Raw genomic sequence first — 16,192 nt, forward strand, 5'->3', positions numbered from 1 at the left:
GTTTATTTTGAGGGGGTGGGGGAGAGAGAGAGAATTCCAAGCGGGCTACACCCTATCAGTGCACAGCTGATGCAGGGCTCAAACTCTCAAACCGTGAGATCATGACCCGAGCTTAAGTCAGACGCTTAACCAACTGAGCCACCCAGGAGCCCAGAGAGTTCCATTTTCTCCACATCCTGGCTAACATTTGTTATTTTCCATATTTTCTATTATAGCTAGCCTAGTGTATGTAAAATGGAGTCTCATTGTAATTTGGATTTGCATTTCCCTAGTAACGATTGTTGTTGGACATCTTTTCATATGCTTGCTGACCACTTGCATATTTTTTTTCGAAGAAATGTCTATTCAGATCCTTTGTTCACTTTTTAGTTGTGTTTTTCATGTTTTTGTTGCTGAGTTGTAAGAGTTCTTCATATATTCTGGCTACCAGACTTTATTGGATATATGAATTGCAAATATTTTCTCCCATTCCGCAGGTTGTCTTTTCACTTCCTTGAGTGGAGAGTAAGCTTTTCATCTAACAGTCCCTATCAACTCTTTTTGAAACACCTAATATTTACAACATTCTAAACAACACACTGGCCACTCCTCATTCCTCCCACGTAGGCTGACCTTGTCTTTTTTGTCCTGCTGCATCTCGACAGTGACCAGCATGCACTAGATGCTGATATTTACTGAATAAAGAAATTCTTCTGTTGTCTCTAAGGACAATATCATAGATCGTCAATTCAAATACCTATAGGAGGCAGGCAAGAGATATACATGAATAGAGCCGTTTAGGGTTTGCAGTAAATGGTAGAGTACATACCCCATCTCCAAGCTAGTTTAACTAGTCCTCAGATAACAATCTCATCGCCCTGTTGTATCATTTCACAATAAAATTTCTTCACGTCTCCCTAAAAATATGTTGGTCTTTAGTTCATTAGGGTAGCTAACTAATGTCCAAAGATACTACCAAAAGCAATACTGCAGTGCACTTGCTGTGATGAGCACTGGGAGTTGTATGGACGTGTTGAATCACCATACTGTACACTTGAAGCTAATATTACATACACTGTATGTTAACTGGAATTTAAATTAAAACTTTATATGTAAAAAAAGGCAATACAAGATCCCAGAATTCACCTTCTTCCAGCACTGAGTTTGGATGTTCCTTCTACGAGACCAGAGCTAACTATGCATTCTTCCCCGAGACTCCTGCAGAGTTCTGACCCAGAGGCTGCTGCTCATCACAGGGCTATGTAGAGCTGGGTGAGGTCGGCAGGCTTTAGTCCAGATTCCATGGGAGAGTCCAAATGAGACGCTGGCCGGCTTCTGGCAGAAAAGTACCTGCCGAGGAAAACTGGTTCCTACTAGGGGAAATTCGACGGAGCGCATGCAGCTGGACAGGCTCCCAGGTTCGGGTCATAGAGGGAGAGAAGAGGGAGAGCCAAGTACTCGCAGCTCAGTGTCTCCAGAGGAGAAGCCGCACCCTAGCCTTCAAGGTCCCTAGTGCACGACTCAAAACGGCCACCCCACCGGCGCAGGAACGAAGCGCTGCGCCTAGGCGGCCTTCACAGAGCCGGAAAAAGCGTGCGTAGCGGCTGACGCCGACGGGAGACCGATTGTCACCGCAGAGCCCCGCGAGTGAGGTGGGAGGGAGTTGCCTTTCCCGACGCTTGCGCAGAGAGCTAGTTTCCAGGGGCCAGGCCGGGGAAGGAGGAAACTAGCTCCGAGAGCCAGGAGGCCCCACGGCGTGCGCAGGCGCACTCAAAGATCTGCGAGTGCTTGAAGGGCCGGTTCCCCGCAGGCCTCCGGGTGGGGCCTCGGGGGACTGGCGTAAATGAGGAGGGAAGGCCCGCCCCTCGCAAGCCGCTCTCTGCCGCTGCTGCCATTGCTGTCGCCACCACTTTTGCCCTAGGAAAGTCATGTTACCCAACACCGGGTAAGGGGATGGGGGTGCCGCGGGAGGAGACCGGGTAAGGGGCGTGGTGCGCGGCTAGGCTGGAGTGGATGGCTTGGGTTCCGGGGGTGGGAGGGCGCTCCTTGGAGTGCTGGTCTGCGCTGGACGCGGTGTTCATGGAATCTGCGGTGACGCGTGAGAGTAACCCGGAGTTATGTACTTCGGGGTGGCAGCCACGTGCAAATCTCTCTTACACGTAAAGGATCCAGAGTGGGTTACCCCACCACTCGCGGGGCGGGCCCCTCCGTGGGTTTCTCCTTGGCTTGTGAAGTCTTTCAAGTTCTAGGTGAAAGGTCACTGGAACGCTGCACCGCCAGTGAGTCTTCACTTTTCCTGAACGCTCAATTCTGGAATAATGAAATAATAATGGGGTGTTTAAAAAGTGATTTTCAAAGGAGTAACAAACTAAACCAATCTTAAAGTATGGGTATCTTTTGGGGGGGGACGGTTCACTTAAGTTTTTTAAACATTGTAAAATACACATAACAGTATCTACCATCTTAACCGTTTTTTTTTTTTTTCAACGTTTATTTATTTTTGGGACAGAGAGAGACAGAGCATGAACGGGGGAGGGGCAGAGAGAGAGGGAGACACAGAATCGGAAACAGGCTCCAGGCTCTGAGCCATCAGCCCAGAGCCTGACGCGGGGCTCGAACTCACGGACCGTGAGATCGTGACCTGGCTGAAGTCGGACGCTTAACCGACTGCGCCACCCAGGCGCCCCATTAACCGTTTTTTTAAAATGGTTATTTTTGAGAGAGAGAGAGAGAGAGAGAGAGAGAGAGAGAGAGAGAGAGAGAGAGAGAAAACGCAAGTGGGGGAGGGGCAGAGAGAGAGGGAGGCACCGAACATCAAACAGGCTCCAGGTTCGGAGCTGTTTGCACAAACCCCAAGGTGGGGTTTGGACTCACAAACTGTGAGATCATGACCCGAGCTGGTGTCGGAGGCTTAATGGACTGAGCCACGCAGCCACAATTTTAAGTGTGCAGTAGTGTTAGGTAGATTCACATTATCTGCACCCAATCTCCAGAACTTTTTCAACTTGCAAAACAAACTCTGTACCCATTAAACAACTCCTTCTTTCTCTCCAGACCCTGGCAACCACCATTCTGTTGTCTGTTTTTGTTAAGTGTAGGTGTCTTGAGCTGAGTGACATGTCTGTTTTGTAATTTGCTTGAAAGATACAGGCGCATGGCAAAAAGACTTAAACAGCTCTGATGGTTAAGGTAAAAAGTGTGTTTTCTCATCCTTAACATTCAGTCCCCCAGTTACTCTGGTTTGTTTCCAGAGATAGTCTATGCATTTATAAACATTTGCACACCACCTTAAACACACACACACACACACACACACACACACACACACACACCACTTTTAAAAACAGTAGCAAACTCCCTTCTGGGCCTTGCCATTTTTACATAATATGTATTGGGACACACATTTCAGGTATGTATATGTGGATTTTTTCTTTTGGTAGTTAACATGGTATCCTATTGATGTACCATAATTTATTTACCCAGTCCCCTGTCATTGAATACCAGATCATTTCTAGGTTTTTGTTACTGCATATTTGCTGCAATGATTATCCTTGTATCCACTGTTTGCACATATTTGAGTGTGCCTATATAATAAATTCCTGGAAGTGAAGTTCCTGAATGAAAAAGTATATGGCTGATATACTTTGATGGCTGATACCCTTAGCACTCCAAAGAAGTAAAAAGGATGAATGAAATTTTCTAATCCAACATGTTGGCAAACAACAAAATGTTTGATCATAAAAACCTAATTGAAAAAAAAAAATGGGACTTCGTTACAGTTAAATTTTGCATCACGAGCGAGGATGAGGATCTTTTTACCAATTTGACCCTCATAGGACATTTGGCAATATCTGGGAACATTTTGGTTGTCCTAATTGTGTATGCGTGGGGGTGCACGCTGTTGGATCTTTAGAGTCCTGGAATGCTGGTAAATATCCTGCAATGCACAGGATGGATAGCCCTGTACAACAAAGACTTAACCTTGTCCAAAATGTTAGCAGTGCAGATGAGAAATTCTGATTTAAAGCCACCTGTGTGTCTTTTCTTTTTCTGGCTTACACAGTTAGGTTTGTTTGTTTGTTTGTAGTTTTTATTATTTTTTTTAGTAATCTCTACACCCAACACGTGGCTCAAACTCACCACCATGAGATTGAGAATTGCAGGCTCTTCTGACTAAGCCAGCCAGGTGCCCCCACAATTAGGTTTTATTGATCTCTGAGAGTGCTATTTGAAAAAAAATTATCATATGTGGTACAAATATTTTTGGATTTTTTTCCACTGTGTCTTGATTTTGATTATACTATTTGTTTATCATGAAAAAACATGTTTTTACTAAGTCAGAGTTAATCTTTTACGGCTTTGTGGTTTTGTGACAACCTATAAGGCCATCTTAAACTAGGATTTTCTTTTGAATTGGTAAGTATTCTTCTAGTATTTTTATTTGTATTACTTTCGTTTTTACTCAGATTTTTCATCCACCCGAGGTGAAATACTATTTTGCTTACTATTTTGACATAGGAAGTGGGTTAGAAAGTCCACTTCATTTTGGTTCGGATGGCTGGCTGCACAGTTGTATTAGTACCATTGACTGACTAATCTTTTTTTCTGTTAGAAACTCCACATCTATCATATATTGAATTCTTGTATGTATAAGGATCTGTTTCTGGATTTTCTATTTTATTACATTAATGTGTCTATTCATGCACTATTACCCAACTATTTTAATTACTCTAGTTTTATAAAATGTTTAAATATTTGGGAAGGGTGGTTTCTGTCTCATTTGAATTTTTTTCTTTTTTCAGAATTTTCCTGGTTATTCTTGGATGTTTATTTTTCTAAATGAACTTTAGAGTAACTTGTATAGTTTTTTTTTAAGTTATTGTTTTTCTTTTTAAAAATTGTTAATAAAAATTTCATCACATTGACTCTGATTTTGAGATACCAGAGAAGTTTTGTAAACTGTAGTGTAGATTAATTCTACATTAGCAAGTTTTAGCCATTCACAAGTTTAGATTCAGTGTGAGGAGAAAAATGTCCTTTATCCTACTGGGAATCAGTCCAGCTAGACCAAAGGCAAAGGGATGGAGCTTTTAAAGCAACAGTTAAGACATTTTCATGTTAATACTTAGACTAAAAAAATCACTTTAATGGTCTGTGCCCCTGCACTTGGGTGGGTCAGTTGGTTAAGCATCTGATTCTTGATTTCGGGTCAGATCGTGATCTTAGGTTTGTGAGTTCCAGCCCTGAGCCCTGCTTTGGGCTCCCTGCTGAGAGTGCAGAGCCTGCTTAGTATTCTCTTCCTCGCCCTCCCTTTCTCTGCCCCTCCCCACTAGCATGCACAAGTTCTCTCTCTCTCAAAAAAAAAAAAAAAAAAAGTCTATGGTGGGAGCCTGGGTGGCTCAGTCGGTTAAGCATCTGACTTTAGCTCAGGTGGTGATCTCACAGTTTGTGAGTTCAAGCCCCACATTGTGCTCTGTGCTGACAGCTCAGAGCCTGGAGCCTGCTTTGGATTCTGTGTCTCCCTTTCTTTCTGCCCCTCCCCCAGCTCATGCTCTATCTCTCTCTCAAAAATAAATAAGCATTTAAAAAATTAAAAAAAAAAAGTCTATGTATATGCTACCTTTTGTATAAAAAGGGAAAATTACACACACATACACACAATGTGTTTTTATACATACATGTGTGTAGTTGCATATTTTGAAAAAAGAACTACAAGGATAAGAAGCCAGAAGTAATTGAAGCTGGTTACCTACAGGTAAGAGATTTGAGTGTACATATTTATAAGGTTGTAACTTTTAAACCATGTCTGTGTTTTACCACATCCTTCACTAAAGATGAGGGAAAATAAGCTGAAATGGAATGCAAACATTCACAAAGGAAGTTAACTATATATCAAATTTATCCCAAATATACAGAGAAAAAGAAATAATTTTTAACATAGTAATTTGTATACCTTGTGAGGGATTTGGTCTAACAAAAGAAAGACATATAAAGAGAACTTGAACTTAGTAGATTTATTATTGGAGGAGAGAGATATTAGTACAATAATTCAAATACTGTTGTAACTTATAGTATATACCTTCCTCTAGTTGGTCTGCTTCCTTAAGAGAACAGATGAAGATCCTTACTCTCCCCCTTTGCCTTGGGCAAGAGTGTGTTACTGGGGTTTTTTTCATATCCCCTAAGCTGGCTCCTGGCGCTCTTGTCCTTTTTCTTGTAGAAAGCCATACCTGTGTCAGCATCCCATCCTTGTCTCCCAAAACTGTCAAGGTCTGGAATTTCTTTTTTCTTTTTTATACTTTTTTAAAGTTTATTTCTTTTGAGAGAGACAGAGTGTGAGCAGGGGAGGGGCAAAGAGAGAGAAAGAGAGAGAATCCCAAGCAAGCTCCGCAGGATCAGTGCAGAGCCCGACGTGGGCCTAGATCCCACGAAACTGAGATGATGACCTGAGCTAAAATCAAGAGTTGGATACTTAACTGACTGAGCCACCCAGGTGCCCCAAGATCTGGGATTTCTATTTATCACATTTAATGTATAAATTTTTTAATGTTTTTTAAAAAAAATTTTAATGTTTGTTTTTGAGAGAGAGAAAGAGAGCACGAGTAGGGGAGGGTCGGAGAGGGAGACACAGAATCTGAAGCAGGCTCCAGGCTCCTTACTGTCAGCACAGAACCCAACCTGGGGCTCGAACCCACAAACTGCAAGATTATGACCTGAGCCGAAGTTGGATGCTTAACCGACTGAGCCACCCAGGCACCCCTAATGTTTTTTTAAATTTATTATTTTTGAGAAAGAGAGGGTGTGAGCGGGGGAGGAGCAGAGGAAGAAGGGGACAGAGGATCCAAAGCAGGCTCTGTGCTGACAGCAGAGAGCCAGTGTGGGGGTTTGAATTCATGAATGGTGAGATGACCTGAGCCAAAGTCAGATGCTCAACCAGCTGAGCCACCCAGGTGCCACTTATTTTTTTTTTTTTTATGAAATGTCATGGGTCTAGGGATTTTTATTTTTTTTAATTTATTTATTTTTTCAACGTTTATTTATTTTTGGGACAGAGAGAGACAGAGCATGAACAGGGGAGGGGCAGAGAGAGAGGGAGACACAGAATCGGAAACAGGCTCCAGGCTCTGAGCCATCAGCCCAGAGCCCAACGCGGGGCTCGAACTCAGGGACCGTGAGATCCTGACCTGGCTGAAGTCGGAGGCTTAACCGACTGCGCCACCCAGGCGCCCCCAGGTGCCACTTAATGTAGAAATTTTAACGTGTAAATAACTTAAAATCTCTAAATAAAATTTTACCACTCCCTCAAACACTGTAAGGATCTACAAAACTTAAACTCTAATCACTCTGTTTTAAACTTACGTTATTGTAACAATACATTTTAATTCTTTAACCATACAAGTATTATTTATTATTTATTTTGTTTTTTTTTCCAACGTTTTTATTTATTTTTGGGACAGAGAGAGACAGAGCATGAACGGGGGAGGGGCAGAGAGAGAGGGAGACACAGAATCGGAAACAGGCTCCAGGCTCCGAGCCATCAGCCCAGAGCCTGACGCGGGGCTCGAACTCACGGGCCGCGAGATCGTGACCTGGCTGAAGTCGGACGCTTAACCGACTGTGCCACCCAGGCACCCCTATTATTTATTATTTATGTTATTACTAATTATTATAAATACATTAATTGATTTCTGTTCTTAATTTACCAGTGTTTTTGTGGGTTTTTTGTGTGTGTGTGTTTTGTTTGTTTTATTCTTTTTGGTTTTATTTAATGTCTTCTTGCATTTCTGACCTTCCATCTGGGAACAGTTCTTCGAATAAATAAGGCACGAGGGGTGCCTGGATGGCTCAGTCAGTTAAGTGTCCGACTTTGGCTCAGGTTATGAACTCTCCTGAGTTCTAGCCCTGCATCGGGCTCTGGGCTGACAGTGCAGAGCCTGCTTGGATCCTCTGTCTCCCTTGATCTCTTCCCCCTTCCTCTGCTTGCGTGTGTGCTCTCCCTCTCCTCAAAAATGAGTAAGCATTTTTAAAAAATTTTTATTAGGGGCGCCTGGGTGGCTTGGTCGGTTAGGTGTCCGACTTGGGCTCAGGTCATGATCTCTCGCGGTCTGTGAGTTCAAGCCCCGCATCGTGCTCTGTGCTGACAGCTCAGAGCCTGGAGCCTGTTTCGGATTCTGTGTCTCCCTCTGTCTCTGACCCTCCCCCGTTCATGCTCTGTCTCTCTCTGTCTCTCAATAATAAATGTTAAAAAAAATTTTTTTTAATAAAAAATTTTTTTTCCAATATTTATTTATTGAAACAATCACTTTAATTAACTAAATTTAATTAATTTAATTAACTTTCAATATTTATTTATTGAAACAATCACTTTAATTAACTAAATTTAATTAATTTAATTAACTTTCAATATTTATTTATTGAAACAATCACTTTAATTAACTAAATTTAATTAATTTAATTAACTAAAAGAGTTAGTCTTTTAAGGCTTTGTGGTTTTGTGACAACCTATAAGGCCATCTTAAACTAGGATTTTCTTTTGAATTGGTAAGTATTCTTCTAGTATTTTTATTTGTATTACTTTTGTTTTTACTCAGATTTTTAGGCTCCAGGCTCTGAGCTGTCAGCACAGAGCACGACGCAGACCTTGAACTCACAAACTGCAAGATCATGACCTGAGCCGAACGAAGTTGGTCACTTAACCAACTGAGCCACTCAGGCGCCCCCAAAATGAGTAAACATTAAAAAAAGTAATAATAAGGCATGAAAAAGAAATAAAAGTCTCTGGATTGGAGAGAAAGAAACAATGCTGTCATTATTTGCAGTTGATATTATATAGAAAACCAAAATAATATATAACTAAGTTATTAGATTTAATAAGAGTTTAACAAATTTTCAGGATACAAGTCAGTGAAAAAAATCACATATCTACATAAAGCAAAAACTGCAAGTAATACAGTACATTAGCAGTAAAAATCAGAAGTCCCAAATCTAAGATATGGGCTGTATACCACAGGACAAATAATCTATATTCTTGAGCAAATAAATGTCATAAATAAAATGGAAGGAGAGCTGTTACAGACTAAAAGAAACTTATAGCAACTAAATGCAGTGTGAGGTCCTTAGAGGATCCTGATTTGATCAAACCAACTGTAAAAAGACATTTTTGAGATAGTTATGGCTTTGAAAATGGATAAGTAGTAGATGATGGTGAGGAATTACTGTTAATTTTCTTAGTTGTGATAATGGGGGCACCTGGGTGGCTCAGTTAAGTGTCTGACTCTTGATTTCAGCTCAGGTCGTGATCTCACAGTCATGAGATCAAGCCCCGCATTGGGCTCCATGCTGGGTGTAGAACCTGCTTAAGATTCTCTTCCAAGGGGCACCTGGATGGTTCAGTCAGTTAAACATTTGACTTCAGATCAGGTCATGATCTCGTGGTTTGTGGGTTCGAGCCCCACGTCTGGATCTGTGCTGACAGCTCAGAGCTTGGAGCCTGCTTCGGATTCTGTGTCTCCCTCTCTTTTTCTGCCCCTCACCCACTCGCACTCTGTCTCTCTCAAAAAAATAGAAATGAAAAAATTATTAAAAAAAAAAGATTCTCTCTTCCTCTCCCCCTTTTTCTGGCATGTGAGTGTGTGTGCACTATCTCTATCTCTCAAAAAAATAAATATACAAATTTTCTTAGTCATAATGATATCACGTAAAAAGAGATACACTATAAAGCATTTATAGGTGAAATTATATGACCTCTGAGATTTGCTTCCTGATAATCACTTTCAGAATTTTGATAATTGATGCATTGTTAAACATGAGATCTTACAGTATTTCTTTAAGACTTACTTGAAAATTTCATAATAAAAATTTTATAGTGGTCTTTAAGTGTTTTTGCCTGGATTGTTTATTAGTTGCAAGGGAAAGAATAGTAATTAATAATGGAGATATCTAGTAACACAATGATTGGATGATCAAAATTAATATTACCAGTAAGTATAGATAAGCATTGTGTGAAGTAGAGAACAATATCATGTTCATTGATTGGAGCACTCAGGGTCATCTAGTTTTTCCAATTGAATTATAGGTTCAATAAAATTTCTTATCAAAATCCCAACTGATTTGCTTACACAGTTAGATAAGCTGATTCTAAAACAATTTGTAGGAAAGCAAAGATCCAAAGATAGCCAGGAAACTCTTGAGGAAGAACAAACTGAAAATATTTGCCTTATCAGTTATCAAGACCGATAAAGCTATTGCAATTAAGACAGTGCTGTCCGGGCACCTGGGTGGCTCACTCCGTTAAGCATCTTACTCTTGGTTGCAGCTCAGGCCATGATCTTACAGTTTGTGAGATTAAGCCCTTAGTCTGCCTCCATGCTGATAGTGGGAAGCCTACCTGGGATTCTCTCTCTCTGCCCCTCCCCTGCTTATGCTGTCCCGCCCTGCCTCTCTTTTGCTCTCTCAAAATAAATAAACATTTAAAAACAAAACAAAACACTGAGAGGGGGTGCCTGGGTGGCTCAGTCAGTTGAATGTCTTGATTTCAGCTTGATCCATGATCTCACAGTCCTGAAGCAAGCCCTGCATAGAGCTCTGCACTGGGCATGGAGCCTGCTTGGGATTCTCTCTCTCCCTCTCTCTATGCCCCTCCCCTGCTTGTGTGCTCTCTCTCAAAAATAAATAAACATTTAAAAACAACAGCAACAACAAAAATAAAGAAAAAATGAAACAACAACACCACAGTGAGGGGTGCATGGATGGCTCAGTTGGTTGAGCATTTGACTTGATTTTGGCTCAGATCATGTTCCCAGTGTCCTGGAATCAAGCCCTGTGTCAGGCTCCATGCTTCAGTTAAGTGGAGCCCACTTCAGAGTCTCTCTTTTTCCCTCTGCCCTTCTTCCCCACTCACATGTTCTCTTTCTCTAAAAATAAGTAAATAAAATAAATAAATAAATAAATAAATAAATAAATAAATAAATAAATAAATACAAACACTGAGGTACCATTTCATGTCTACCAAATTGGCAGAAATTTTGAATGTCTGACATTAAGGCTTGGAAGATATGGGAACTTTTATGGGAACTTTCATACATTGCTGCATATATTGCTGCTAGTAGGAGTATTAACCTCTTTGGAAAGATGTTTAGCATTATTTGGGAAAGCTGAACTTCAGTGTGGATTTCAGTTACCCATTGCTATATAACCAGTGACTCTAAAACATAATGGTTTAAAATAACAGTGATTTTTTTTTTTTTTTTAGTCCACAGTTCTTGGGTTAACTGGCTTCTTCTGTTCTCCATAGTATAAGTTGAGGTCATTTATATGGTTGTATGTAGCTGAGTCCTTGGCTGGGCCTGAAACATCGTAGATGGCCTCTCACCCTCCAGGATTTGGCCTGTCATCGTTTGGTAATCTGTCCCTCTGCATCATGGCATCTGGCTACCAAGAGAGAGACAGTGAAAGCTGCCAGCTATCTTACAGTGTGGGGTTGGGAATCTCAGAATATCACTTCCATCATATTCTGTTGCTCAGAAAAAGCCATAAAGCTAATCCAGACTCAAAGGGAGGGAAAAAATACATTCCTCTTCTTTTTTTTTTTTTTTTTTAAGTTTATTTATTTTGAGAGAAAGAGAGCACAAGCAGGGCAAGGGCTGAGACAGAGAGAGAGAGAATATCCCAAGCAGGCTCTGCACTGTCCTTGTGGAGCCTGATTTGAGTCTGGAACCCACAAACGGCAAGATTGTAACCTGATTAAGGGCCCACCCTACTCCAATATGACCTCATCTTTTTTTTTTTTTTTTTTAAGTTTACTTATTTTGAGATAGAACCAGTGGGGAAAGGGCAGAGAGAGAGAGAGGGGGGGTGGGGGGGACAGAGGATCCAAAGTGGGCTCTACTGACAGCAGAGATCCTGATGCAGGGCTCAAACCCACGAACCATGAGATCATGACCTGAGCTGAGATGCTCAACCGACTGAGCCACCTAGATGCCCCCAATATGACCTCATCTTAACTAATTACATCTGCAACAATCCTGTTTCCAAATAAATTCACATTCTGGGGTACTACAGGTTAGGACTTTAACATACACTTAGGTAGATACAATTCAATCTACAGCAGGGAGGTAATGTTTGGCTTCATTGAGGTTTAAAGTTAGTGTTCGCTATCATCAAATTGATCGTAGAACATTCGGCTGTAAAAACTGTTTTTAGCTTTAGGACTATGCACAAACAGGTGGAGGGTTGGATTTGGCTCGTGGCTTGGACACATTTATATTGGTATTAGAAATCATAAAAAACAGGAATAAGTAATCCTATGTAAAGTAGTTGTTACTTTGTGGGGTAGGAAAGAAAGGAGGAGGATAGAATTAGAGGAGTAGACCAATGGCTTCTGGAGTATTGGTAATATTCTATTTCTCTTTCTTGCAATTCATATTATTTTGTTCTTTATATACATTAGTTTATGTGCTTTTTGTATGTTTGCTGTATTTCACTAAAAATAGTCACCACCTCTCTGTCTCTTCCCCTCTTCTCCACCCCGCTTCTTTCTTACCAAACTGGTTATTCATGATATTAAAACCCTTCCCATGTTCAAAACATGTTAACATTGTTAACAAACATGCTAATCTTTGGGTACTGTCCCCTTTTCTCTTTGTCATTGTCACTTCCACTGTATTCTCTTCATCCTTCTCCTTAGGCAAGCTTTTTATATGCATTTAGAAAATAAACAGGGGAGTGGTTTTCCTCCCTATTCCCTGACTTTATTTCCTTTTATTTATTTTATTTTATTAAAATTTTTTTCAGAGATAGAGCATGAGTGGGGGAGAGGGGCAGAGGGCAAGAGAGAGAATTTTAGGCAAGCTGCACGCTCAGCATGGAGCCGAATGTGGGACTTGATCCCACGACCTGTGGATCATGACTTGAGCTGAAATCAAGAGTCAGACACTCGTGTCGCCTCGGTGGCTCAGTCGGTTAGGCGTCTGACTTCAGCTTGGGTTGCGATCTCACAGTTCATGAGTTGGAGGCCCGCGTCGGGCTCTGTGCTGACAGCTCAGAGTCTGGAGCCTGCTACAAATTCTGTGTCTCCCTCTCTCTCTGCCCCTCCCTCACTTGTTCTCTGTCTCTCAAAAATAATAAACATTAAAAGATTAAAAAAAAAAAAGAGAGACACTCAACAGACTGAGCTACCTAGACACGCCCTACCTGATTTTATTTTAGATGTTTCCTTCCCGCCTAACACCTAAGTAAATAGAAAGTTTAAAGTTAAGACAGATGGGGGTGCCTGGGTGGCTCAACCAGTTAAGTGTCTGACTCTTGATTTTGGCTCAGATCATGATCTCACAGTTCATGAGATCGAGCTCTGCACTGACAGCACGGAGCCTGCTTGGGATTCTCTCACTCCCTCTCTCTCTCTCTGCCCCTCCCCCACTCGTGTTCACATGCACCCGCGCTCTCTCTCAAAATAAATAAACTTAACAAAAAAAAGTTATGGTAGATGAATGTAAAGATGAATGGGCACAGAGAACTTTCCTCAGTACAGTTGGGTCAGAGAATTTCCATCAGTACTCTGAGCTCTTTGCCAGTCTTTTAGGTTTGTTTGTTTAACTTTATTGAGATGTGATTCACCTACCACACAATTCATCCTTTTAAAGTATACTATTCAATGTTTTTTAGTAAATTAACAGACTTGTGCAACCAACACCACAATTTTTAAAACCTTTTTATCATCTTCAGAAGAGACCCCACACCCCTCAGCTCTCAACTCCCAACTACTCCTGCCCCCAGCCCTAGGCAACCACTGTCCTCATGTCTCAATAGATATGCCTGTTCTGGACATTTCATATAAATGGAATCATACAATGTGTGGTCCTTTGTGACTAGCTTCTTTCACTTGCATAATATTCTCAAGGTTCACCTATTTAGCACGGATCAGTACTTCCTTTTTACTGTTGCATTTATTCCACTGTATGGATATGCTGCAGTTTATCCATTCATCAGTTGATGGATATTTACATTGTTTCCACTCTGGCTATTAGGAGCAATGATGAGCATCCATTATACAATTATTTGCTTTCAGGTAATTTCCTTTTTTTTTTTTTTAATGTTTATTTATTTATTTTGAGAGAGCATGAGTAGGAGAGGGGCAGAGAGAGAGAATGCTGTCAGTGCAGACCCTCATGTGGGGCTTGAAGTCACAAACCCTGAGATCATGACCTGAGCCAAAATTAAGAGTTGGATGCTTAACCCAGACACCTCCAGATAATTTCTTTTAAGTGGGTTTGTATTCATTGTAGAAAATTTGAAAAATCCTGAAAAATATAAAAATATGATAAAATTTGTTCATAATACCACCACTCAAAAATAAGCTTTGTTAACACTTTTTCTGTGGGGAAAAAAATACATGTCTATATAGGTTAATAATTCCTTATTTCTTAAGATTTACTTGTATCTGAGCAGATTTTGATTGCCAAATCATATCAAGACTGGCCAAAAGCCGTTACAATATTACAGCAGTGGCAATATCACAGAATTATTAGCTATCAGGGAGGGAAGGAGGAAGTTTCAGAGAAAGTTTCAGAAGGGGAAACATACGTATGTGAAATATGCAGAAGTTCCTGTTACTAATAAGTAATTAAAACATTGAGCTTCTTATAAGGTCATATTTGTTCTGTTGTAGGAAGCTAGCAGGATGTACAGTTTTTATCACAGGTGCCAGCCGTGGCATTGGCAAAGCTATTGCGTTGAAAGCAGCAAAGGATGGAGCAAACATTGTCATTGCTGCGAAGACCACCCAAGCACACCCCAAACTCCCAGGCACAATCTATACTGCTGCTGAAGAAAGTGAGTGAATGTGACAGTGCCATTTCATGAAATGTCCTAACCATGGTTTCAATACATAGAGAATTTACTGGAGAGTTTAATTGTAGCTATTGGAAAGGTGCCCTAAAAATCATTTTATCTGGTTAAAGAAGTATCTTGTCAGCTGAGGGCAGTGATTCAGAAACTTTTTCCCATCACTTTTGAGCGATGTGAGAGACTCCCATTAAAAATCATGTCTCTTGAGGGCAGTTGTTCTTGGATCTACGCAGAAAACGGGGGAGTGGAAATGGAGAGGTGGATGATGTGAGCACTTCGAGAAAGCTCTCCATGTTATTTATTCTCTGTGCCATTTGAAAGTCATTATCTTAGTACTTTCAGTTCACAGTTACCAAGTGCTTATATTCAAGGCATTGTGCTAGACACAGTACCGGGAGAGAGGGCTTAAAATTCAACTTTGGGGGGCGCCTAGGTGGCTCAGTCGGTTAAGCGTCTGACTTCAGCCAGGTCACGATCTCGCGGTCCGTGAGTTCGAGCCCCGCGTCAGGCTCTGGGCTGATGGCTCAGAGCCTGGAGCCTGTTTCCGATTCTGTGTCTCCCTCTCTCTCTGCCCCTCCCCCGTTCATGCTCTGTCTCTCTCTGCCCCCCCCCCCAAAAAAAATAAATAAACGTTGAAAAAAAAAATTAAAAAAAAAAATTCAACTTTGGTTAATAATGCTAGTTTTGTTAGTCATGTTTATAGCATTGTGGTTATGTTAGGGGAACACATATGAGTGAAATGATGCCTGAGATTTGTTTTAAAATACATACCAGCCAAAAACAAAACAGGATCGGGGGTAGAAAAATTAAACAACTCAAACACCTGGCAAAGCATTAATAATCATTAATAAGTGATAGATTCATGGTAGTTTATTATACTCTTCTTTGTGTTGTATATTTTTTGTGAAATTTTTCATAATAAAGGTTTTTTAAATTACCTTCCCTTTTTTTCTTTTTAATAGGATATTTTTTACGTGCCCCCCCTTTTTTTTTGAGAGAGCGAGCAAGAGAGAGAGAGAGAGAGAGAGCGAGCGAGCAGGGGGAGGAGACAGAGAAGGAGAGAGAGAAACCCAAGCAGGCTCCTCACTGTCAGTTCAGAGGGGCTCTAAATCAGGAACCATGAGTTCATGACCTGAGCCGAAATCAAGAGGCAGATGCTTAACCGACTGAGCCATACAGGCACCCCCTTTTTTTTGTTTTTTAATAGAGTTGGCTTTTCTAATCTGAGGCTGGATATGGGTTAGTCAGTCTGTCCGACTGTAGGGTAGAATCACTAGTAGTTCTAAGACATATTTATATTGATTTTCTGAAAATAGGATACTTATTTTGATTCATATCAGAATGGAAAGTTTAGTATTTGAATGCCTCA

At 40.9% G+C, this 16,192-nt stretch overlaps 1 protein-coding gene across 1 annotated transcript in view; it reads left to right on the forward strand.

The window, feature by feature from the left end:
• The first annotated feature begins 1,754 nt into the window (after positions 1 to 1,754).
• Positions 1,755 to 16,192, forward strand: part of HSDL2 (hydroxysteroid dehydrogenase like 2) — a 69,021-nt gene continuing 54,583 nt past the window's right edge. The window contains exons 1-2 of the mRNA XM_003995758.6: positions 1,755 to 1,924; positions 14,645 to 14,808. Of these exons, the coding sequence (XP_003995807.1) occupies positions 1,908 to 1,924; positions 14,645 to 14,808 (181 nt within the window). The 5' untranslated portion in view covers positions 1,755 to 1,907. The remainder of the gene's footprint in view (positions 1,925 to 14,644; positions 14,809 to 16,192) is intronic.

This window comes from Felis catus, chromosome D4, assembly GCF_018350175.1.
Source record: "Felis catus isolate Fca126 chromosome D4, F.catus_Fca126_mat1.0, whole genome shotgun sequence".
NCBI classification, from domain to species: Eukaryota; Metazoa; Chordata; class Mammalia; order Carnivora; family Felidae; genus Felis; species Felis catus.